This window comes from Mytilus californianus, unplaced genomic scaffold, assembly GCF_021869535.1.
Source record: "Mytilus californianus isolate M0D057914Y unplaced genomic scaffold, xbMytCali1.0.p SCAF_4, whole genome shotgun sequence".
Lineage (NCBI taxonomy): Eukaryota > Metazoa > Mollusca > Bivalvia > Mytilida > Mytilidae > Mytilus > Mytilus californianus.
The window spans coordinates 121,676,725-121,703,564 of NW_026262690.1; the positions used below are offsets into that span (position 1 = coordinate 121,676,725).

Genomic DNA, 26,840 nt, shown 5'->3' on the forward strand with positions numbered 1-26,840 from the left:
GACTGACGGTTTATTCACAAATTGCATTGTGGGAAAGACATTAGCGCTCCATTTTATTTTTATAATAGACTTTCAGAAATTCTGTGAGAAAAATGTCGAAAAGAAAAAAGAGCGCAGCTCTAATCGATTCAGATAGTGAAGAAAGTGACAGTGGATCAAACATTGATGAAGTATGACACTAATGATTGTTTAGAAATTCAGTGGATATATACGTTTTACAGAGCATTCATGTGGATTTATAAAGCTTCACACAAAGTGAAGCCAAACAAAAAATATAAGACCTCTCTCCCACCATCCTTTATTTCCCCTTACACATATATAGTCAAACAGCTAATTTTCTCGATCATGATCTTGGATTTTTAACACCATATCTTCTTAACTAGGATTTTAACATATCTATAAAATAATGCATTTCACCACTCTTTGCATAAAAACACTAAATAAAACCTCATTGAATAAGAGGAAAAGTGAGTGTGTAGTGTGCAAATGTCTACATGGCCAAATGAATGTGCAGAAAATACTCGATATTATCATTAAATTTAGCCATTAAATTGCCCCTTTATTTTTTAACATAAATGGTCTTGTTTACATTTGTCTACTTAGTTGTATTATATTTTCGTGAACTTGGGATTTATGTCAAAATACTATTCAGGTTTAGCTGAGGATGTTTTGTAATTTGAATTCAGAAAGGAAATTAAACTGAAAGTATTAAATGGTGTTATTCTAAGTGAATTTTACTGACTATTTCTGCTTAACCAATTTCTGAAAAAATTACTTAAGGAAATTTCCAATAAACATGATAAATATGATCAAATATAGGTTTAAGTTTCCAAATGTAAATATATTTTTAAAACTGGTTGGAAACATATTTCTAGTTAAAATGTACCAAAGGATTTTAAGTGATGAACACCCTTTAGTCTGTCTTGTAGTTGTAAACAAAAAATTATAAACATTCTCAATTGAATTTGAAACAACATTTTGCATAAAGTAGCAATTATTTATTTTCTGGTTAAAAACTCAGATAACAGAAATATATTATATAGTCTGTCTTGTAGTTGTAAACAAAAAATTATAAACATTCACAATTGAAATTGAAAGCAGCATTTTGCATAAAGTAGCAATTATTTATTTTCTGGTTAAAAACTCAGATAACAGAAATATTTTTTTGTGATAAATCCAATCCTTTCTATGTATTGTGTCTGCTTGGTGGTAGATTTTTAATGGTATTAGATAAAAAGAATTAAAAATATCCAAAAATTATTTAATCATGAAAATCAAGATTTTTGGATGTTTATAGGAACATTTAACAAATACAAATATACATAGAGGCAGATTTAGGGGGGGGGGGGCTTATGGAGCTACATATTTGGTTAATGCATAGACGTTTTTACTTGTTCCACTTACCTAACAGTGCTTAGTTTTTGGGCCCCTTTTTTTCTAAATCATGGATCCACATCTGTCATTAAATGATTTAAAAAAAACAGGAAGTATTTTGGATGTTCAAAAAATGGTATCAATCTGTTTGTCTTGTTAAGTTTATAGGTACGGTTTTAATTTTGTGTGTGTTTTTCTTCCTGGCTAGCTGGAAATTTGTACTTAATGCAAATAAAAATACAAATAGAAAGGAACTAAGTCCATAACTTAAAAGAAACTTTAAAGTAATAAATCAACGATTTTTAATGTTAAAGGTTTCATTTCTGTGGTTTTTAAAAAAAAATTTTATCATTCAAAATATATCAGATTAGGCCTACATTTATATGCTTCAATAAGCTTAATAATAAAAAAAAATAATAATAAAACTATGCACTCATTAAAAATGTCTTGAAGTTGAAATGCACTTTTGAAATAGAAAATGTTTTTCATGTGTTTTAAATATAAATACATTTTATAGTAGAAAAAGACGATTTGAAAGACAGTAGACAGTTAAGAGCTTGGTATAAAGTATAGGCTCTGTTTATTGTCAAAATTGATTGTTGAAGAATATTGGTTGACCTCTAGATATCTTTTGATTATTTGTGTTGTTGGATCATTTTCTTATTGACGTATAACCCACATCACTTTCTTATTGACGTATAACCCACATCACTTTCCTATTGACGTATAACCCACATCACTTTCTTATTGACGTTTAACCCACATCACTTTCCTATTGACGTTTAACTCACATCACTTTATATTGACATATAACCACCATCACTTTCTTATTGACGTATAACCCACATCACTTTCCTATTGACGTATAAACCACACCACTTTCCTATTGACGTATAACCCGCATCACTTTCTTATTGACGTATAACCCACATCACTATCCTATTGACGTATAACCCACATCACTTTCCTATTGACATATAACCCACATCACTTTCTTATTGACGTTTAACCCACATCACTTTCCTATTGACGTTTAACTCGCATCACTTTATATTGACATATAACCCACATCACTTTCCTATTGACGTATAACCCACATCACTTTCCTATTGACGTATAAACCACACCACTTTCCTATTGACGTATAACCTGCATCACTTTCTTATTGACGTATAACCCACATCACTATCCTATTGACGTATAACCCACATCACTTTCCTATTGACATATAACCCACATCACTTTCTTATTGACGTTTAACCCACATCACTTTCCTATTGACGTTTAACTCACATCACTTTATATTGACATATAACCCACATCACTTTCTTATTGACGTATAACCCACATCACTTTCCTATTGACGTACAACCCACATCACTTTCTTATTGACGTATAACCCACATCACTTTCTTATTGACTTGCATGTATAGCCCACATCACTTTCTTAGTGACGTATAACCCACATCACTTTCTTATTGATGTATAGCCCACATCACTTTCTTATTGACGTATAGCCCACACCACTTTCTTATTGACGTATAATCCACACCACTTTGTATTCATATTGATAAGATAAGAGAAGACATGCCAGATTTTACTTTATTTATGAAAATACTCTCAAATTCCATAATTCTTTATGCTGATAGTCTGTGTTCAGATTTAAGTCAGCAGATTAGCCAAAACTAATTTATGTAACCTTGAGGTGAAAAGTTAGGAACACTTATTTCGTTCATAAACAAATCATCTTTTAAAAACCTATGAACTCAAAAACTAGCCAATCTTTTTATTCTGTAAATGATAAGCCATGAAGACATTATCAATATCCAGTCATAATAACAATTAAACCTGGTTTTCACTGCTTGTAAAATAATAATAAGTCAACATTACAGGTATTGAGCAGATAGTTGCTTTTATATTTGGTAATCAATGCATTGATATAAATTTTTGATGATTTTGAAATAAATCTCATTGATTTTTTTATTGCCCCCTTAGGTACGTAAGGGACATGTATAAAATCTAAATGCATATACTTAATATAAATTTTTTTTAGTAAAAGTGGCCACTTAAAAGTAAGAATTTAAAAAAAAAAACCATCTGACAATAATAAATCCAGGAAAATGATATGCTTAAGTTTGCTAAATTTGTTTATATTCAAATAATTAAGTTGAATTAGTGATGATGATTATATTGATACATCAGTTATATTAATGATTTCAAAAACAAAGTCCAAGATATATGGGTTTCTTTCAGGATCTGAAAGCACTGGCTAAAAGCAAAAGGAAACGACCAAATTCTGAATCTCAAAACTCAGCAGCAGCATCACAGAGTGATTCCGATTCTGAGACATCTGAAAGTGATGATGATGTAAGTATGGTTCAAGGCTAGATCATGTTATAATGTATATAACAATGTCAGGGTAAACATGATTAATTGGTCAAATATTCACTACTGTAGCTCTCAGAGAAATTAATATCATTTAGAGTTGACTGTGTTAAAGGTTCTTTTTTATTGATATACTATATGTTTTTTTAGGATATATGCTTATTTTTGGAATATCTATATGTGTAGAAAACTGGGTACAAAATGAGAACACTGATTTCATAGAAACCCTAAGGCCTTTTAGTGCAGAATATTATTCATGCCTCACTATTTTCAAGAATGTTTTTTTTTCAGTCAATTGGCATGTAATGGAGCTTATTTAGATTTGGTTTAAGAATACTAAAAAGATAGTAAATTTTCACAAAAATTAAAGAACTTTTATAGCTAGAGATTATTGGATCTTGTTGCAAAATTTACTAAATGATTTTAAATTTACAGTGGACAGTAAATGGCAAAGGTAAAAAGAAAAAGAAGAAGGGAAAAGCTGCCAAAAAGACGAGCAGGAAATCCTCAGCTTTATCGTCTTCCGAGAGTGAAGCTGAAAGTGAGAAACATGTTTCAGAACCCGAGGAAGGTATGTAACTAAACATGCTAAACAGCAATGGATTACCTCCCTTCTTTTATTAAATATTTTAACCATGAGAGGGGGTGTAAATGAGCCATGAATCAAGAGACGGTGGGAGGTATGTTGCTGAAAAGAAACAAAAATAAGAGAATTATCTCCCTTACATAATGCTAGGAGTTTGAAACATTGTTCAGTAAACAGCAAGATACTGTGGATTCCTTTTTCTTTGGATACCAATTTTCGTTCATTTCGTGGCTAAAAGTGAACCACAAATTTAAATGTTCAATGAATTACAAATTTTCTTTAGGCTTGTAAGCAGACTAAGGAAATTTTTCCTCAACCCACGAAAATTGGTACCCACGAAAATAAATAAATCCACAGTACCACAAAATATTACTGGTGCTAGTATGTTATTAAATGGGGAAAAAATACATATGTTTATTGTTGTGAAAGTGAAGTATTATTGGAATATTTAAGTGAAACTCCATAATTATTCTGGAAGGTAAATATCTGTGTCCCTACTATGAACATCAATGATGAATGTCTCAACAGGTCATTAGATGACAATCATTTATTGAGCATACATATGGGAAAGATGACCAAGTTATAAAATCTTGGACTATGTTTTATGGTCAATTGTTTTTCATTGAATTGCCTAACTTTTTGTCTTGACATGGGGAATTAAAGATTGTTGTGTGCCTTTGATTTAGGTGGTTTACCTTGGTATGTTGATCTCTAGATGTCTATTTTTAGTAAACTGATGTTTGCTTGTTGTCTCATTAATATTTACTTTACATTTCACTTCAATGTATTATTATTTTTCATGTGATAAATCTGTGTTTAAAAAAGCAGAATATATTGTATTTCATAATTACTTTTATTATAGGTGAAGTGTCAGAGTCTGATAGCCCAGCTGGTAACTCGGGGTCTGAATATGAATCAGATAAAGAGACTTTCAACGATGGCTATGATGAAAACTTAATCGGAGACGAAGAAGATCGATTACGCCTCGAAAAAATGACTGAAAAAGAAAGGGAACAAATTTTGTATAACAGAATCGAAAGAAGAGAAGCTCTAAAAACAAGGTAGGATTGTACAGCGAAAATGATTTGGAAGGTTAAGGCAACACAGGAAAAAAATCAGGAAAACAAACCAGAAAATAATACTAAGAAACGCATGAAATGTAAAATTCTCTGACATTAATTTTTTAATCCAAAAATACACTCTAAGGAACTGCAAGTTTCATAATTTTAAAGATTAATTGAGCTGAAATTTATTTCATTATGATAATAAAATTATCTATTTCTTTCAGATTTGATATAGAAAAGAAATTAAGACAGGCCAAAAAACAGCAACAAAAGAAAAAAGACAAGCAGTTTGCTGAGTCTTTGTTAGAAAGGTCCACAAGTCAGCGTAGTAAAGAAAGACGGAAAAATATTGAAGAGAAAAAAGATTCAGGGAAATTTTCTGTCCTTAAAGAAATAAAGGCCAAGAGAGAAGAAAAGAAGAGACAAGGTTTGTTTTAGGATTCATTGAATTCTGGTTACTGAGTTGATTTATTTTTGTGAGTACATATTTACGTGGATTGAGAAAAACTTGCTTTTTTGTGGATTTTTGATTTAGTGGTTTTAACAATGCCTGCATATATTCCTTTGGAAATTTTGAAATTCTTTGATCATTTAAATTTGTGGTTCTTCTGTGTCCATGAAATCCATGAAAATTGGTATCCAATGAAAAATCATGAACCAGCAGTATTAGGGAAATTTACTGCATGTTACAGCCAAAATTTCAAAAATTGTTAACCCATTTCTTTGCAAGATGTAATCTGCTTATGCTGAACTTATAGTAATATAAAAAGGTCAAGTCACATAAAAGCTAAATGACAGAGCTTCGGAGGTAAAATTAAAAATAACTGGATGAGTTTGAAAAAGAATTTTAAGCCATACATTAGTTCTGTTCCATAAATTTTTGTTATTTCCCCACAAACAGACATTTTTGAAAAAAAAATACAAAAGTATAAGTTAAGACCAAAAATTAGCCTACTCCACATTTTTATACGACCGCAAAAAAATTTTTGTAGTCATATATTGGTATGACGTTGGCGTCGTCGTCGTCATCGTCCGAAGACACATTAGTTTTCGCACTCTCACTTTAGTTTAAGTGAATGGATCTCAATGAAATTTTACCATAAGGTTCAATACCACAAAAGGAAGGTGGGGATTGATTTTGACGGTTATGGTACCAACAGTTAAGGAATTAGGGGCCAAAAAGGGGCCAAAAATAAGCATTTTTGTAACTTCCAGACATAACTTGTGTGTAAGTGTATGGATCTCTCTGACATTGTACCACAAGGTTCCATATCACAAAGGGAATGCTGGGATTGATTTTGGGGGTAATTGCCTCCAAATTTTAGGAATTAGGGGCCAAAAAGGGGCAAAAAACAAGCATTTTTCTTGTTTCATGACAATAACTTGTGTGTAAGTGTATGGATCCCTCTGACATTGTACCACAAGGTTCCATATCACAAAGGGAATGCTGGGATTGATTTTGGGGGTAATTGCCTCCAAATTTTAGGAATTAGGGGCCAAAAAGGGGCAAAAAACAAGCATTTTTCTAGTTTCATGACAATAACTTGTGTGTAAGTGTATGGATCTTTATGAAATTGTACAACAAGGTTCCATATCACAAAAGGAAAGCTGGAATTGAGTTTGGGGTAATTGCCCAAAAAGTTAAGGAATAAGGGGCCAAAAAGGGACCAAAAATAAGCATTTTTCTAGTTTCCAGACAATAACTTGTGTTCAAGTGTATGGATCTCTCTGAAATTGTACTGCAAGGTACCATACCACAAAGGGAAGGCTGGGATTGATTTTGGGGGTAATTCCCTTAAAATTTTAGTAATTAGGGGCCATAAAAGGGCAAAAAAACAAGCATTTTTCTAGTTTCAGGACAATATTTTGTGTGTAAGTGTATGGATCTTTATGAAATTGTACTGCAAGGTTCCATATCACAAAGGGAAAGCTGGGTTTGAGTTTGGGGGTAATTGCCCTAAACGTTTAGGAATTTGGGGCCAAAAAGGGGCCAAAAAACAAGCATTTTTCTAGTTTCCAGACAATAACTTGTGTTCAAGTGTATGGATCTCTCTGAAATTGTACTGCAAGATACCATACCACAAAGGGAAGGCTGGGATTGAGTTTGGGGCTGATGAATCATAAGGGGGTTCAAAAAATTTTGGGGTTTTTTTTTTTCCTTTTTTTTCTTTAAAATTTTCCATTTTAAATTGGTTATTTCTGATTTATATATAAAAGCAAATAATAATGATATGGTTTGAATAGGTAAATTAAAAATTTTTAAGTTCTTAGACCACTTTCATTCTGTGTCAGAAACCTATGCTGTGTCAAATATTTAATTACAATCCAAATTCAGTGCTGTATCAAGCTTGAATGTTGTGTCCATACTTACCCCAACTGTTCAGGGTTCGACCTCTGCGGTCGTATCAAGCTGCGCCCCAGCGGAGCATTTTATTATTGATTGAAACCATTATCAAAAATCGTTACATAAAAGAAAGGATTTGTTTTCAATGTTCCAGCAAGGCTGTATTAACTGCAATAATGTCCATTCATTTTGACTGTCTTAATATTGTTTGTGTCATCTTTATTAAAAAAAAAAATCTCCACCAGAGACCAAATGATGTAGAAGTTAGCAAATATAGGACACTGTACATCCTTCACAATGAGCAAAAATTAGCAAATATAGGTCAATGTACACCCTTCACAATGAGAAAAACCTGTATGGCATAGCAAGCTATTTGTTCATCAAAAGTTCCATCTTTGTTTGTATTTCTTATATTGTAAGAGATATGGTGAACACAAGATGACACCATTGTGTCTATTTCTGTAAAAGTTTATAAAAAGGAATTTTAAGAGTAAATCACATAAAATTACTAGCATTTGATGCGCCATAAAAAAAGTCTTTAGATGATAATTTAATGGAATCACTTCCTGTGTTTTGTAGCCTCAAATATTGATTTGATTATTTTTTTAAATTTACGTATACATTGAAAATTGATTGGTTTTATTTACAGAAGAGGCCACTAAACAAAAGAAATTAGAAGAAAAAAGGAAAAAGACCCTGAAAGCTGATGATATTTACTCTGATGATGAGGATGAAGATGAAGATGAAGAGGAAAATGAGGATGATGTTCGTAAAGATAATAAAATGGAGGTCCGTGAAGCAAAATCTGAATCTGAATCATCAAGTGGTGAAAGGTCATCAGATGAGGGGTCACAATCAGAAAACGAGTAAGTGTTCTGTGTATGAATTATTAAAAGCAAAGATAATTGGGTAATTATACCCCCGCTCAGAAGGAGGGGTAAAATACTTTATGTCTGTCTGTGCGTGTTTCCATCAATCAGTCTGTCCTCCCCTGAAAATTTGTATAAAAATCAGATTCGTGAAATTTGGTATCAAGCTTTTTGTGAGCATGCTATAATGTGAAGTAATTTCAGCTGTCAACATCTTACAGTTTCCTGAATACTTAAAAACTCTTACAAATAATGGCCATGTAGGACATTTTTGTCTCATTAAAAAAAAAAATATGACAGACATTAAAAGAATTATCTTTAATAAATAATTAAGGTGGATTTCAGATTGATGGAATGTTCAAGGCCTGACAAAAATCTTAAATCATAATTTGAGAAAACTAAAAGGACAGGGTGTGATTAGGGCCTTATTTTGTCTCATTTTCACTGACATTTGAACTATTAAATTAAGATTTATAAATATATAAAAAATTTTTTCATTTTCAAGAAAATTGGTTAAGTATAGACAAGTTTTTCCAATTATCTGCCTTAGTTTGTGACACGACTCCTATGCGTCATCGTAGTAGCGTCGCCATTACAACTGTGAAAAAATATAAACTAGATATACATCTATTTCCCAGACCGCATATAATTAACGTAAACACAAGAATGTGAAGGCGTATTAGACCTCGACAAAATTATAAATGCTATAAATAATAAAGTAATTAGATAAGGAATGGACATTAAAATTTTCAGTGTATTGCAGGCCAGGTGTTGTCCTTAGAATATAACTGTATTTGATACATTACACCCGGGATATAATATATACGAATACTAATCCCAGGCTACATATCGATTATTATCATTATTGATTATTATAACACATACATAAATAAAAAATAAATTGTCTTGCCGGGTCAAATGAGATATATTAGAAAAACCAGGTGCAATTTTATCAAATCATAGAAATTTCTGTAGTCAGACCTATAATGAGACAGTCCTAAAATTCAACAATCCTCTTATCCGACGGTCCTATCATTCGACAGCCCGTTTTCTCTGACGCGCAGTTACTTGTCTCTATTGAAAAAATATACCTATAGACATGTACCGTTTGATGATAAACTTTGTTCACAGAGACGAGAGTTTTGTGCTTGTGGTTCGTAGGTTCTAGTAAACTATTTGACTACCAAGACCTTTGAAACATTCTTTCTGATTTGTAAAATTTAATTATTCATGCACAGAATAATCTATTAATGAGGAAAGTTCAAATCAAGTTTCACAGAAGTTACTGTATACGTCGTATAAAGAAAGTAAAGTGACTATATACTTTGAGCACACAGGCCTACATATATCATGTATATGGACCATTAAGATGAGGCTTATAGGGAAGGGCCCTTAATAGTAAGTTTTGCTAGGATTTGTCTATGGATGCAGCTGTTTGTAAAACCTTTAAGGTTTTCAGCAAGAACTGGCACCCAGGAATAAAATGTTTTACAAGCCTTACTTTTCGAAATATGAAAGTGCCGTCCAAAATAACCAAATATCAAACTAAGTGTTCACCTCGATCATCAGTACGATCGAGCAACAGCTAAACTGCTATATCGTAGTTGAAAATTAAATTTGTGTAATAATTCCACTAAAGTAAAGAACACTTATAAATATATATATAGTTACATAAGTATACAATAAGGCGTCAATGTCGTTCATAATATTTCTATACGCTGACGTGGTTCCCCCCTTTTTTTTAATTTTGAACTCCTTACTCCTCTGTTAACAATATTTTTGTCTGAGTTGATGTTGTCGGAATTAATGTCTGTCTATTTTGCAGCATAAAAATAGTCGTCATGAATAAAAAAGTTCGTCTCTTCATACTGGGTTGATTTGCTTACAATTAAAACTACATGTAGCCTCAGGGTAGGTTTCATTGTTATTATTTAAAGAAATGTTCAGCGGGAATTTAGGGGTTGGGGGTTCCCGCACACCCTTTATTGAGCTACATTTATTTGTCTAGTTTGGGGGCCCACGGCACCCCCCCCCCCCCCCTTTTTCAAAATCCTGGATCCGCATCTGATGTGTGGATTTTCTTTACAAAAAGAGGCAGATGCACTGTAGTCATCGGATTAATTTTCATAGATTAATTTAAGTTTTTTTAACAGTCGTTTCACGACGTGTCAACATTCGTCTGCCTGTGTAATTTTACTTTCATAACAAGTTTTATTTAAAAAAATAAACGGATTGTGTGCAGTCGGTGCACCATCCAGAAAATAAATGTCCGGACCATACAAAAACCTGTTGATGCAAAGTTTTTCTGCCTAAAGCTTTGATCCACTCAAGTTTTGTTGGCTCGTCAGAAGGCATCAAATGAGACTTATACAAGTAACATGTTATATGGAATCAAACAAGGACTGAGGGGCAGTCATTGTGCAACTCGTTGTGTAATTCAAATATTGATTTTTTTTCCACATCTACGATTATTTGTACAACTATTAACTGCACAAGAAATGCCTCCACATTTTCATAACTTTCGGCAGTATCCATAGTAAAATAAATCAGAAAATGAAAGAAATACAAATGTAAACAGAAAATCGATAATGTTTTGATCAATACACGTGCGTTATTTTTATACGACCGCAAAAATTGAAAATTTTTTGGTCGTATATTGGTATGACGTTGGCGTCGTCATCGTCGTCGTCGTCTGGCGTCGTCCAGCGTCGTCCGAAGACACATTGGTTTTCGCACTCTAACTTTAGTTTAAGTGAATGGATCTCCATGAAATTTTACCATAAGGTTCAATACCACGAAAGGAAGGTGGGGATTGATTTTGGGGGTTATGGTACCAACAGTTCAGGAATTAGGGGCCAAAAAGGGGCCAAAAATAAGCATTTTTGTAACTTCCAGACAATAACTTGTGTGTAAGTGTATGGATCTCTCTGACATTGTACCACAAGGTTCCATATCACAAAGGGAAGGCTGTAATTGATTTTGGGGGTAATTGCCTCAAAATTTTTGGAATTAGGGGCCAAAAAAGGGGCAAAAAACAAGCATTTTTCTAGTTTCATGACAATAACTTGTGTGTAAGTGTTTGGATATTTCTGAAATTGTACTACAAGGTTCCATATCACAAAGGGAAAGCTGGAATTGAGTTTGGGGGTAATTGCCCGAAACGTTTAGGAATTGGGGGCCAAAAAGGGGCCAAAAATAAGCATTTTTCTAGTTTCCAGACAATAACTTGTGTTCAAGTGTATGGATCTCTCTGAAATTGTACTGCAAGGTACCATACCACAAAGGGAAGGCTGGGATTGAGTTTGGGGGTGATGAATCATAAGGGGGTTCAAAAATTTGGGGGGGGGGGGATTTTTTTTTTTCTTTTTTTTTCTTTTTTTCCTTTTTTTTTCCTTTTAAAATTTTCCATTTTAAGTTGGTTATTTCTGATTAATAATTAAGAGCAAATAATAATGATATGGTAGGAGATACACACCAAACAGGATGTGTAAATTATTATATAATAAGTATTGTGCAATACTAAGAAATTTTCAATTGCACAGTATTGCACAATAGCAAGAAATCTTCAATTGCACAGTATTGCGCAATAGCAAGAAATCTTCAATTGCACAGTATTACGCAATAGCAAGAAATATCCAATAGCACAATATTGCGCAATAGCAAGAAATTGTCAATTGTACAGTATTGCACAATAGCAAGAAATATTCAATTGCACAGTATTGTGCAAAAGAAGATACTTCGTATAAATTGCTTATTTCTTGATCAATTTCAATGGGGTTTTAATCTTGAATTCTTGGGGTTCTTTAATATGCTGAATCTAACCGTGTATTAAGTTTTTGGATTTTGGGTACCGTTTTTAAATTGGTCCACATTGAGGTCAAAAGGGTCCAAAATTTAACTTTGTTTGATTTCATCAAAAATTGAATTATTTGGGTTCTTTGATATGCCGAATCTAACCGTGTATTTAGATTCTTAATTTTTGGTTCCGTTTTCAAATTGGTTTACATTAAGGTCAAAAGGGTCCAAAATTAAACTTAGTTTGATTTTAACAAAAATTGAATTTTTAGGGTACTTTGATATGCTGAATCTAATCATGTATTTAGATTTTTGATTATGGGCCCAGTTTTCAAGTTGGTCCAAATCGGGGTCCAAAATTAGACTTTGTTTGATTTCAACAAAAATTGAAAATATGGGGTTCTTTGATATGCTGAATCTAACCATGTATTTAGATTTTTGATTTTTGGGCCCCGTTATCAACTTTGTCCACATTGAGGTCAAAAGGGTCCAAAATTAAACTTTGTTTGATTTCATCAAAAATTGAATTTTTGGGGTTCTTTGATATGCTGAATCTAACCATGTATTTAGATTTTTTATTTGTGGACCCGCTATCAAATTGGTTCATATTGAGGTCAAAAGGGTCCAAAATTAAACTTTGTTTGATTTCATCAAAAATTGAATTATTGGGGTTCTTTGATATGCCAAATCTAACCGTGTATTTAGATTTTTAATTTTGGGTCCCGTTTTTAAATTGGTCTACATTAAGGTCCAAAGGGTCCAAAATTAAACTTAGTTTGATTTTAACAAAAATTGAATTCTTGGGGTTCTTTGATATGCTGAATCTAAACATGTGTTTAGATTTTTGATTATGGGCCCAGTTTTCAAGTTTGTCCAAGTTGGGGTCCAAAATTAAACTTTGTTTGATTTCAACAAAAATTGAATATATGGGGTTCTTTGATATGCTGAATCTAAACATGTATTTAGATTTTAGATTTTTGGCCCAGTTTTCAAGTTGGTCCAAATTGGGGTCCAAAATTAAACTTTGTTTGATTTCAACAAAAATTGAATATATGGGGTTCTTTGATATGCTGAATCTTACCATGTATTTAGATTTTTTAATTGTGGGCCCGCTATCAAATTGGTTCATATTGAGGTCAAAAGGGTCCAAAATTAAACTTTGTTTGATTTCATCAAAAATTTAATTATTGGGGTTCTTTGATATGCCAAATCTAACCGTGTATTTAGATTTTTAATTTTGGGTCCCGTTTTTTAAATTGGTCTACATTAAAGTCCAAAGGGTCCAAAATTAAACTTAGTTTGATTTTAACAAAAATTGAATTCTTGGGGTACTTTGATATGCTGAATCTAAACATGTGTTTAGATTTTTGATTATGGGCCCAGTTTTCAAGTTTGTCCAAGTTGGGGTCCAAAATTAAACTTTGTTTGATTTCAACAAAAATTGAATATATGGGGTTCTTTGATATGCTGAATCTAAACATGTATTTAGATTTTTGGCCCAGTTTTCAAGTTGGTCCAAATTGGGGTCCAAAATTAATCTTTGTTTGATTTCAACAAAAATTGAATATATGGGGTTCTTTGATATGCTGAATCTTACCATGTATTTAGATTTTTTATTTGAGGGCCCGCTATCAAATTGGTTCATATTGAGGTCAAAAGGGTCCAAAATTAAACTTTGTTTGATTTCATCAAAAATTGAATTATTGGGGTTCTTTGATATGCCAAATCTAACCGTGTTTTTAGATTTTTAATTTTGGGTCCCGTTTTTTAAATTGGTCTACATTAAGGTCCAAAGGGTCCAAAATTAAACTTAGTTTGATTTTAACAAAAATTGAATTCTTGGGGTACTTTGATATGCTGAATCTAAACATGTGTTTAGATTTTTGATTATGGGACCAGTTTTCAAGTTTGTCCAAGTTGGGGTCCAAAATTAAACTTTGTTTGATTTCAACAAAAATTGAATATATGGGGTTCTTTGATATGCTGAATCTAACCATGTATTTTGATTTTGGACATTGGACCATAATAGGTAAATTAAAAAAATTGAAGTTCTTAGACCACATTCTAGTGTGTCAGAAACCTATGCTGTGTCAAATATTTAATCACAATCCAAATTCAGAGCTGTATCAAGCTTGAATGTTGTGTCCATACTTGCCCCAACTGTTCAGGGTTCGACCTCTGCGGTCGTATCAAGCTGCGCCCAGCGAAGCATTTTATTCACGGTTGTAATGGCTGATCGGTACACGTGAGAGGTTAATGGATGCGCCCATGTTTTCTAGGTCAATTATAGGTAAACCCATCTATTGATTTGGGTTGTATGATTTTCAATGTTTCAGATAAAGTACAAGCTAATACTTAGTTTATAGAAATTGTTGTTATTTATTGTAGATATTATAATTACCAGAGATCAAAGAAAAAAGTGCAGTATGTGTCTACGAAGGAACAATTACAAAAGGTCAGACTGTCTCGGCATAAAATAGAGAGGTATGTACTGCATTATTCTTAGTGTTCACAATTTGGTAGGCCATAAAATTTATTTTACAAAAAGGCTATACCCATTCCATTATGATTTTCATAAGTTGAATAGGCTCTTTGAACAAACTAAATTTCGCAAGTGATATATTTATATGACTAGCAAATAAATTGTGGCTATGTCAAAATTGGTTCTTTTCTAATATGAATACACCAACAAAGTTAAAAATCCTAAAAATAAATCGCAACAAAGTTGGCTAGACTTAGCAAACTCATCTGTGTGTAATATGTGTTAAATACTTTTGATACCAGTAGTTATTTTTCACTAAAAATTGGTTTAAATGTCTCAACATATCATACTTTGCTTGGGCATAAGTCCATTTTGTGCAGTATAGAACCAGTCTAATAATTCACAAAGGGAAACAGATTGTGTTAAAAGTGTGTAATAAGACAATCAAATCAGCAAATGGACCATTATAGATGTAGCATAAGCTTTCAGGTAGCCAATAATGATGGATAGAGTGCCATCTTTTCATGCAATCCAATACTTGACGATTCATTTATGATTGAGAGTACCAATTTTTGTACATTGAGGAATAATTGTGTTTTTGTGATTTTATCAAAATTCTGCATATAAAGTCTTAGAGATACTATGATGTTGATCAATTTGATTTGATTGATTGGTGTTTAACACCACTTTCAACACTATTGTGCTATTTGTGGCAGTCAGTTTCTATTGGTGGAGGAAGCCGGAGTGCCGGAGAGAACCACGACCTTTGGTAGGAAAACTGACAATCCTAGTCAAATTAAGATTGGAGTGCACATGCCACGTGCGGTTCTATGATGTTGAAGATCTAGATCTACAAAGTGTTGGTTCACTCATCTATAAATGGTTAAGATATACCCTCTAAATCAAAGAAAATGAGTACCCCACGATGAATGATGAATCCAGAGTATATGATACATTTGTTTTAGTTGTTTATTTATATGTTTTGTAGATGGGTACATATGCCTTTCTTTAGGAAAACTGTGGCAGGTTGTTATGTAAGGATTGGTATAGGAAATCATGAAGGCAGAGCTGTATATAGGGTATGAAAAATTTGTTAGATTGTTGTAGTCATAGAAATACAGAAGCTCTGGCATATTTGTTATTGATATCTTTGGAATTTACAAAGTTAGAAACTGGAATGATAAAACAGGAAATGTTAAAAAAAAACTTATCATTACCTTCTAAAATCAAAAAAAATAAATTATAAATTACTGATGGTTCATTTGTTTTGTTAATATTCTTTATGTCTTTAATTGCAGGTAGCTGAAATAATAGATGTTGTAGAAACAGCAAAAGTTTACCAATTAGGGACAACTAGAACAAATAAAGGATTAAAACTAAGGTAAGCAAACAGAACATGGAGAGAAATTTCCAGGAGACAATTTTTGCAACTTTGTTTGCATCACTCTTGAAGCTATTTCCTTCATCAACAGCAAAATGATGGATGTGAACACAATAATGGATGAGTCTTTGTCTATTTCACTCTCTAGATTAGGGTTTTATTTCATAATTATTGTTTAAAAGTTATGGGTTTATTTGCACAATTTAAAAAAACAAACTTGTGTAAATATTTATTGGATTATTCTACTATCCTCTTTTCTGAAACTAGCAGTCAGTGTGTCAAGGATCATTTTAGTGTTACTAAAAAAAGGAAATGTTTGAGGAGATACTGGTTTCTGTTTGATAACTTTGTGAGGTTCCTCTGTTGGATTTAAATGAAACTTATATAGATGGAAGATAAAGGCAATTGGAAGAGCCCTATATTTTTTCAGGTCAATAGGTTATTGATGCTAATTATAGACTTAATAAAGAAAATGAGGGGCAATTTGTTTCTGGGTGACATCTTGAGATACCCTTGTTGTGTATTATGAATATAAGTAGTAGATAGTAGAAAAGGAACAAAGACTATGGATTTTTAGGTCAATATGTCAGAGGTCAAAGTCACAATTACAAAACTGACAGCTACATGTAATACGTATTCTTCAAAATCTTAGTTTCTGGATAAAATCTCTTGATAATGTTTTATTTCAGGGATATTTATATTGGACATGTGCCACTCAGATGTGGCACATTAGCTAGTGTTACTAGAGCCTTTTCTGAAATTTTATTAGGTACCATCCATGAATGTGTGGTTCAGGGATCATAGGTTGGCCTTGGGTTTAAATTTTAGAGTTTGTTTTGATTTGATTTGAAAAATTTTTTATGCTTATTATTTTGCAGACATGGTCATTCAGAAAGGGTTTACCGATTAGAGTTTGTATCAAACCAAGACTATACAGATTCAGAATTCTTTAAATGGAAAGAAGCCATGTTGTTAGGAGGTCTAACATTACCAACTGTAGATGATATTGAAAAAAAAGTCAAAGACATTGCAGAGGCTGCAAACTATAAATTTAAGGAAAACGATATTGAAGAAGTAAGTACAGTAGATTTGTTTTTATTCGTTAACGAAAATGGGCACTTGTGAAAATAAATGAATTGACAATAGTTTTAAGTCTGTTATATATATAGATAACAAAACTTCGGTTGAATATTAGTGGTTTTGTGTAAACTGTAAAGTGTAAATCACTTTACCAATATTATCATTGAAAAATTAGTCCTAAATTTTCCAAAACTTAATTTTAAAGATGATGGATGCGAAAACATCAAAGTTTTACACTGAGCATGTTATTAATAATACCCTCAATAATATTTTTTTTTATACTAAATACATACTAAGACAGAAGACTTACAGCTAAATATTTACTCTTTATTACAGATTGTAGCAGAAAAACAAAGGTTTAAAAAGAATCCTCATAATTATGCTGTAAAGAAAACCATTTTATTGAAACAAAAGGTCAGTTGAAGATTGTTGGTCGTGTTAAGTTTATGTATAGTTTATTTAATGTTGACGAGCTGCCATGATGACTTACCTGTCTAGATCTCTACTAAGGATTAAGGGAAATAAGGGGTATTTGTCAATGAGACAGCAACCCAAGGACACAAATTATCACAAGACATCTAGAAGTCAACATATCAGTCTTCAACAATAGAGAGGTGTAGATACAATTTTTCATCTCTTGAATGTTTGTTATCAAAATAAATTGCAGATAATTAATTGAAATGAAAAATTTACAATGGAAATATTGAAAAAGGTATTATATTTTAGTGCGTTTCATTCAGTAAAATTTTAGTACCACACTTCCCAGTTCTAATTGGGAAATCAGTGACCAAGAGAGTAAACTGTGAAAACACAGTGTTAGAATTTTCTTTTGGGGCTGTTTCAGAATTAATTGTATGGAGAATTGTTAGGCACACTTCTGTTAAAATTTGAAGAGTGGTAATTAAAGAAAGATAGCCTGAACAATTATTGAAATCAATAGATTGAACTTTGTTGCATGGCAGGGTAAAAAATAAAGTGCCCCCAATCTATCCCAAACTATTCTGGGAAAGAGTATACAAAGCAAAAAATAAATTTCCATCAAAATCATCAGAATTTATTGATGAATATTAATTTTTCATAGGAAATGGCAGACATGGAAGGCAATGTTGATCAACAAGGTAAACTTCAACAGGAATTAGAAGATTTAGAGGAAAGGGCAACTGAGTTAGATCGGCGAAGGTCACAGAAAATTAACTCTATCAGGTATGTCATTGTTTAAGAAGCACTGAGTTAGACCATCGAAGGTCACAGAAAATTAACTATCTCAGGTATGTAAGTGTTTAAGGGCAACTGAGTTAGACCATCAAAGGTCACAGAAAATTAACTATCTCAGGTATGTAAGTGTTTAAGGGCAACAGAGTTAGACAGATGAAGGTCACTGAAATTTTTTTTTTTAATTAATGCCAAAAAATGTGACAGGAATCTGTATCAGATTAATTAAATTCTAATCAAATTGTTAAATTTCAGCATTTCCTGTGAAAAAAGCATTAATTAATCCCACATTTATGTTCATTGATCAACAAAATTAATAATAAATGCATGCAACAATTCTGAATTTTCATCGTTTATTACCTTTTCTTTAGTTACATCAACCAGAGAAACAGACAGCGTAATTTGATAGAATCAGAAGAAGCATGTAAAGTTGAAGTAGCAGAAATGAAAAATAAAGTAGCTGATCCATTTACCAGACGACAGTGTCGTCCGACCATGGTTACCAAGGTAGGTCATATGACATTAAAAATGATGTATAGAAACAAGTTTATTACGTTAGATGAAATAAAAAATCTAAGTAATCTTTTGATTGTTGCAAAATATCCTTTTTTTGCACAAAAATATTATTCTGACCTGATTTATCACTAGTAAGTTGCTTGATTTTATTATTACATCAAAATCTAGAAGGTAATCTGTATGTATTGTAATCTGTCTAAACCAAGGAACACTATATATTTTAGAACATACAGTGTTAACCCTGATAATTTCATGTCTACTCTCACTCCTCTGACATATAAAACAATAGGTGTTGTCAAGACGTCAATGCATTTAAATAATGCATAAAAGAAAACATAAAAAATTATATGGCCCCTGGTATTTTTTACTTTATTTTGCATTAAAAGCCATTTTTATAAGAATAGCTAGTCAAAAGAATTCAAATATCGAAAAATAACCAATTGGAGACTAACAATAGTGTTATTTCACTGATATGATTTGCACATTCTTGAATTTATGTTGTGAATCTTTTTTGATATTCAGATTCTCTTACATCCTGCACAATATTTGAAGGTTTGTTTTATTTCAGGTTGGTTTGCAGGCAAAGGAACCATTGAAAGAAGCCAAAGAAGGTCAACTTAAAAACGAAAGCCAATCATTGAACCTCAAACTCCCATCATTGAAGGTATATATTTATTTGCCTAAAGAAGTGTAAAAGATAATCAAAATTTATGCATGTTTGGGTAAACAATAAAGTGGTAACTCTTTTTGTTGATATCTAGAATAACCTAAAGGATATGGAATAGCAATACTTTGGGTTTTTTTTTCTATTTCAAATTCCAAATATTGTACTGTTATATTTGTTTTAAATGGCTGCTTTAAAATTAGATAGAACTGTACTATCAATTTTCCTTGGTTAATTTTCAAGTTTGGGGCTTTGAATTTTGTATTATCATTTGCTTGAATGTATAAATGTAATGGATCAGATTATTTTGTGGTGCTTTGCTTTGTTTCGTGCAAATTTTTATTTATTCAGTCATTCTGAAGATCACTCTCGACACTAGCAATATTCTGATAAATATTGGTCTGATGCTGTAAGTTAACCTTGTACAATAAACTCTGAACCTTTTGAAATCTTGAGATCTTCAAAATGACTGTTTATTCCCTAATTTCATCCAATGTATTTTCCAGGCTGAAGAACAAAGAGATCATAGAAAGGTATATCTCAAAACAGTAAAGTTAATTGATTCAAGTAGTGTTAGATACACTTGGAATGGCTACTATCAAGTTTATAAAATGTCACACAGTAGCAATTTCAGTAAATGCTAGGTGCAATTTTGGCTGCTTGCAACTTTTCCTAAATTTGAATAGAGTATAGGATAAGCTGTCAACATTGATGGATGCATTCAAATAGAGCTAGCCAGTAGCGTAAAACAACATATGAAAGTCTAGTGCTAAAAGACTAAATGAGAACTTATTGATTTACATTGAACTGGAACTATGATTTAAAGAAATATTGATAGTAAAAAATTAGTAAACCAATCTAAGCCATATTCAGCACCACCTAGTATTTACTAAGTTGTAACATAAAGTAAAATTCAACTTGTGTCAGGTTTTCCTCTAACTTGGAAAATATTTTTTAAAAAAAAGTTAAAGTGCTCATGATTTAAAAAAAAAGCAGTTTTAATGAAATTGATTAAAAAACGATATATCTATAGTTGACTGTACTGTTTTGATTTCTACGAGATTTACTTGTGTTTTGAATGTACATATAATAGACTGGTTTGGTTGGCCTGTCCTTTATCTGTTTGGATTTTCTAGATATAAGGGCCAGGTATTCACCAACCATCTTTTTCCCCGATTTATTTTCATTATGAGTAGAAAAGTTCCCTGGTTGACAAGGGAAATAACCAGACACAGAAGTATAGATTCTACCACTGCATTGAGTGTGATATGATATTTCTCCTTTCGAGACAGTTATACTTTCAAATTTAAAATGTGAGGCTTGTTGTGCATTTTAAATATTTACAATTTAACTGGACAGTTGAGACATATAGCATTCCACTAGATACGATGGTAGAATCTGTTTCTCTAATTATTTTAGACGATATGTATGCAAAGTTTATCTTTATGTTTCAATGATCTGCATAAAGGTTGTGCTCTTTCTATGTGACGTCACAATAGTGAAGTCAGAGGAAAGAAGAAAATAAAATGTCATAGTTGAAAATTGACAAAAGAAGTACTGAGATCAAGGGAATCACATAACAAAAATAATCAACCTTTGGGGAAGTATAAATTGTCTAAGAATAAGATATATCTTTCTACCATCCATAATCTATTTTCTTCTATTTTAAATATTTATCTCACTATGTTAACCATGTTTTTTCTTATCTCTTCTCATTTGAAATTTCACTTACTTATTAAAGTTCAGTAAGGTCAGATTCATAAATATTTTAAGGTAACTTATAATGTTGGATTTTCCTTTAGCTAGCACATATATAGTATCATATGCTGTTAAAAATTAATGCTGGTAGTATAAAAAATATTTCGATCAATTTTAAAGGAAATTTCTTAAACACAGTTTTGTTTAATTTTTTTTATAAATAACTAATAATTGCTTTAAAATACGTTCTATTGTGTAAGTAATATTCTGATTATAGGATTGGGGTGACTTTTCATATAAAATAAAATACAACAGTCCCTCTTGTATAGCAACAACAGCAAGGTGTCTAAAGACATAAAAAAATTTAGGCATTTTGATATTTTTTTTTTGCAGATATCACCTTTAAAAACTACAGATAAAAAGCAACAAGATTTATTTGCTGATCATGATTTTGATATAACAATAGATCTTGACGTCACCTCATCAGGTATGTAATATAACAATAGACATATTATTATAGCTTATATATATGATAAATAATTTCATTGGGTAACACAGTATCATGTGACATGGAATAATTCAGTTAATTTTCATTTAAATGCAAGGAAGGATGAATAATCCTAAAAATTAACACCCAGCGATGAATAACCCTATTATTTACCAGTGAATAAGCTTTTGAGCTTTTTGATTTGTACACAAGTTTTCTCCCATCAAAATGAGGTCACGGATATATGTAAACAAAATGGCAACGGTCACGTACGAAACCCATCAAGTGAAGTGGAAACAAGGCTTTGAAATTCATCTAGTGTCAAAATATCTCGCATAAACAGTTGTTTTCAGATCTATCAATATTTTACAAAAAGAGTCTACCTTTAAATAATGTGTTGTACATACAAGAAATTCTAAAACACCAAATAGTTTTCTAACAGGAGTGTTTTGACAATCTGTTACTACAGTAGGGCAAGTGCTTTTTCAATGGTTCAAAACGCCCTTCAATAGTTAGTTCGGAATAATAAAACAATTGTGGGCCCTTAGAAGCAATGAATATCCAAAATTGTCAGCCCAAAAAGTTTATTTCACTGAGGGCCATAATTGTATATTGACCGCACCTCATAGGTATGTGATATAATAATAAATTTTGACGTCACCTCTTCGTGCTTGAAGATATTGATTTGATATTTGGTGTATTGTTTTATCATGACAATTTACAGATCAAGTTCGAATTTTGTTCCGGCCTGATGATTTTGTGCAGAGTTATGGTCCTTGGACTTAGAAAATTCACTCAAATAATCAGTTTTCGGCACTTTTTTCGTCATGCTTGAAGATATTGACTTGATATTTGTTACATAGTTTACACCATGACAAGTTATAGATTAAGGTAGCATTTTGTTCCAGAACCATAAATTTTTAACCGGTAGTGGATTATGTATTGCCATGCAATACTCCAGAATGCTTGTTATCCTCTGTGAATAAACAATAGTGATATACTAATACTATTAAATTATTATAATGGTCTATTTTTCAGCTCCCTCTATGATTGTTAATAAAACCAGTGAAACCAGTCGTGAAGGAGCAGCACCAAAACGATCCCTTAACCTAGCTGAATATAAGAAGATGAAAGGACTTATTTAGTACCAGTATGTGTGTGTGTGTGAATGTTTGTGTGTGAATGATGAAGGATGTTTGAGTAGGTGTGTCTGATCTGAATCATGTGTATGTGTGTTGACTTTTCATTTCATTTCAAAATATGTGTTTTCACTACAGAGATGTCATGTTTATCGTTTTTTTATTTAGTATATCTTGTTTTAGAGAAGGACATATATAGCATATAATTCATGTAAGAGAGTCTGATAGAAAAATTCTCTGTCACTTACAGTATCATTAAAAAAAACTTGCATTATATGGACCATGTTTAAGGATTAATGGATGAGCGAAGTGGGGGGAAAAAATTACATTTTCTTTATAAATAACTGTGGTATGTTTTTTTGCTGAAAAATATTAAGAAAATATTGTGTCCCTTGCCAAATCAAATTTTAATTTGGTCCTAAAAGTTTAAAATGTTTACTTATACCTGTATATGTACAGTACAGTTTTATGGTATTTCTAATGTTTTTATATTTATCAGGTTTATATTTAGAGTGATACTGTGTAACATGTTCAACAGTATAAAGCTTGTTTTCTAATGTTTCTCTCAGCTTACGACATGAGAGTTTGTACCTTGGACTTAAACAATATTTCTTTGTCATACCCTGGAAGTATTAGTTGTCCTTAAATTTTTTGATTAGAATAACAAACTTGATGACTGTTGGAGGTCAATATGTTTTCGTCATGGGCCAGTCTACATTTCTACCAGTTGGCAGCTAGTCCCCCCCTATTCTTAAATCTCTGAAGTAAGAGCCTTTATACATGTACATGAATCCACTTGTCAGAGTTGTTTATTGCACTTTTGTTTGTTTTTGTATTTCTTCAACCGATTGAAAGATGCACAGCGTCCGGTGATAGTAACATAATAAATTATGTAATCTCTAGGTAAAAATTTTTTTTATATAAGTGTTTGGCTGGGTACCCCCACACTGTTTATGTTCCGTTACTGATTTGTTCCTTTTATCCTTGACACACTCTTACCCTAAACATTTTCTTATTAGATTGTTTTACAATGTAGTGTCAAATAAAAGCTCAAATTTACATGTACATTTTTCCCCAATGGATTTCAGTATGCAGTGATATGTAAATATATAAATAAAACAACGACAAGGGGGGTGTTTAAGTCGGTGACTACCCATGAGGGTCTCGAACGGTCAGATATAAATTGTATTTAAGGTGAAATAAAAGAGAAAGGTACCTGGAAATTGAATATTAATATGTTTTCATCATGTAAAATGAGATGCATGTTTGTTTTAACAGTTAATATATATTTTGTTTCCAGTTGTTTACAACATTTCTTCAATTAAGATCATCATAGGTTAGATTTTCAACGTGCAAGCCTTAGTAAGCAGTTCAAGATCTGAACTATAATTATCAAAAGTGGAGAAATATTGTAACTTAAGACAGAGAAAGTAATTATGTTACAAATGCAGCTTTTATAACATGAAGTCATAATAAATAACTGTAAATTTAGAAATTTTTGTGTGCTTTATAAATGGGACGGTTGAACAATGGGAAAAAATGAGATTAATTATTGCAATTCCAGGAAATGTAGCATACAAATAATGCTATCAAAATACAATTTTTGTTTCAGTGAAACCTTTCCTGTGGCAATTTTAAATAAAAAAAACCTGCTAGATGAAATTGCTAAGGATAGACTTACTGGACCCACTCATAAATATCTGATAAAAGCAGACCTTTAATGAATTTTGGCCCTTGATCTTTTTCAATATTTAGTGTATGGATTGCTGACAAGAAGTATAAAGTTACATTTGACAATGCATAATTTAAACAGTACAAAATTTTCTTAATATGCAATTCATGTACCTACAAATGACTCTACCTGAAATATGGGCAAACTTATTTTAAATTATTTCTAACCATTTTGCCAAAAGTTTAAAAAAAATACAATGAGAGAAATTAAAATCTATCGTAAGTATGTCCTATTATCTTCAAATTATATTAAACCATGGATAAAGTATAGGGGTTATATAGGAATTCCATCATCAGTTAATTTCACTTTGGGTTGATAGAATGGGTTTAAACAAAAGGAAACAATGCAATGAAATATATGTGAATAAAGGGAGGTTATTGTGATCTTACAAATTTTAAATTAAAATGTGTCAAGATTGTAAATCTAATATCTTTGATCGTATGTGGTATAATTTTGTGAACTGTATTCACAGTACTTCTAGTTTAACTCATTCTAGGTATGCATGGAATATTTGCCACTAGAGGTTAAGCAAACAACAATCAATCTAGTTTTAAACTTACAAAGGTTAACATTATTTAATATGTTTTAAAAACTAACCATGTGTGACCATAACATGCAATGTTTTGTCAAAGGAACATCAGTACTTCTATGAAGTGTATATGTGTTGATGTAGTGATTTTTTTTTACAATGAGTTCACAATATGAAAGTAGGTTTTATAGAGGTAGATTTTTGAAAGATTTTGTTGCGTTTTTTTAATGTCTAAAATGATATTTTAATCTATGAATTGGTAGCATACTTAACATGTTTCTGTTTGATTATGCATTTTAAGGACTGTTCCATTTAAATGAATGTTCGAGGGTATAAACAAACTTCCCAGATTCACCCAACAATCAACCTACTGTGGATTCATTATTATTCGTGGGATACCAGTTTTCGTGGAGTTTGTCGGTACAGGTGAACCACAAATTTAATGGTTGAATGATTTACAAATTTTCAAGAGGCTTGTATGCAGACTTTGGCAAATCCATGAAATCAAATATCAACAAAATTGTATATTTTCCTCAATCCACAAAAATCGGTACCCATGAAAATATATGAATCCACAGTCCTTTGCGTCATTTTGCATACATCCATAAATGATCCACAACCCCATTTCCAAACATAAAACTTTCCTTCCTACCTCCCCACCTCCATTCATATGGAATAGTCTTCACAAAAACTGTTTGTATACATATTGAGATAGTATTACACAGTATTTAAGTTTTCAGGATGCAATAATATCCTGTTTGACATGTCTGTTAATGCAAATTTACAACCATTACTTTTGAATTAAAAATAAAAAGTTTAAAAAATATAGTATTATTAACAGGGGTGTAAAATATAGCAGTATGTTTCTAAATAAGTATTTACTTTAGCATTCTTTTGTTACCATATCAGCCGAGGTGTATAAATCATGAATTAGAATGAAATACCTCAGGACAGAGTGTGAGAGATTTTTATTAGATATTTGTTATATATGATGTTGTACCTCTAATTAAACTGATAAATCTTTTTGTGTGTTTACTTTTCTTGTCATCAAAAGATCATGAATGGTCAATGTAATTATCACAATGACCAGTATAATTCATTCAGGCTTTCTTCACTAGTTGTGGTTTTGACAATTATCTGTATACTTCACTTCAGCCATTTTTGTACCCCCCTCTACCAGGTCAACTTCCATGGAACTCAACACATTGTCTTGAAGTGTTACACCCATGTGCAAAATGTCCCCAAAAAATCTATCATTTTAACCCTTCAGTGGTTACAAGCACTTTGATTAATGATTTGATTCATTTTGTCCAAACATCATATACTTTTGTATCTCTACTGTTATTTGCTAAAATAATATGTAACAGTTTAACAACTCTTGTGATGGACAACTGTTTCGCATTCAATACCAATAGGTAGTTATTAATTCAGGACAAGAACATGTTATTGCTATATGATTATGATTCTTGCATGTTATTAGACGTCTTATCAGAGGTGGACTTA

At 31.7% G+C, this 26,840-nt stretch overlaps 1 protein-coding gene across 2 annotated transcripts; it reads left to right on the forward strand.

Annotated features, from left to right (window-relative positions):
* Positions 1 to 14: 14 nt before the first annotated feature.
* LOC127739265 (RNA polymerase-associated protein RTF1 homolog) lies at positions 15 to 23,389 on the forward strand. 2 transcript variants are annotated; one of them, XM_052250917.1, is made up of 17 exons: positions 15 to 170; positions 3,628 to 3,741; positions 4,195 to 4,330; positions 5,208 to 5,406; positions 5,634 to 5,836; positions 8,403 to 8,619; positions 14,806 to 14,901; positions 15,888 to 15,978; positions 16,198 to 16,280; positions 17,159 to 17,354; positions 17,697 to 17,774; positions 18,442 to 18,563; positions 18,944 to 19,079; positions 19,657 to 19,752; positions 20,259 to 20,285; positions 21,844 to 21,937; positions 22,976 to 23,389. In XM_052250917.1, exons 1-17 carry the CDS (start codon positions 93 to 95, stop codon positions 23,080 to 23,082), a joined length of 2,073 nt encoding a protein of 690 aa, XP_052106877.1. In that variant the 5' UTR covers positions 15 to 92; the 3' UTR covers positions 23,083 to 23,389. The 2 variants fall into 2 exon arrangements, with proteins under 2 accessions (XP_052106877.1, XP_052106879.1); XM_052250919.1 differs by lacking the exon at positions 20,259 to 20,285.
* The last annotated feature ends 3,451 nt before the right edge of the window (positions 23,390 to 26,840 follow it).

Bases quoted from the DNA above. Each gene is read 5' to 3' on its own strand.
- LOC127739265 (XM_052250917.1), top strand. From the start codon at position 93: ATGTCGAAAAGAAAAAAGAGCGCAGCTCTAATCGATTCAGATAGTGAA. The intron at 19,080-19,656 runs GTAGGTCATATG...GTTTTATTTCAG, and splicing joins GTCCGACCATGGTTACCAAG to GTTGGTTTGCAGGCAAAGGA. The intron at 19,753-20,258 runs GTATATATTTAT...TGTATTTTCCAG, and splicing joins TCAAACTCCCATCATTGAAG to GCTGAAGAACAAAGAGATCA.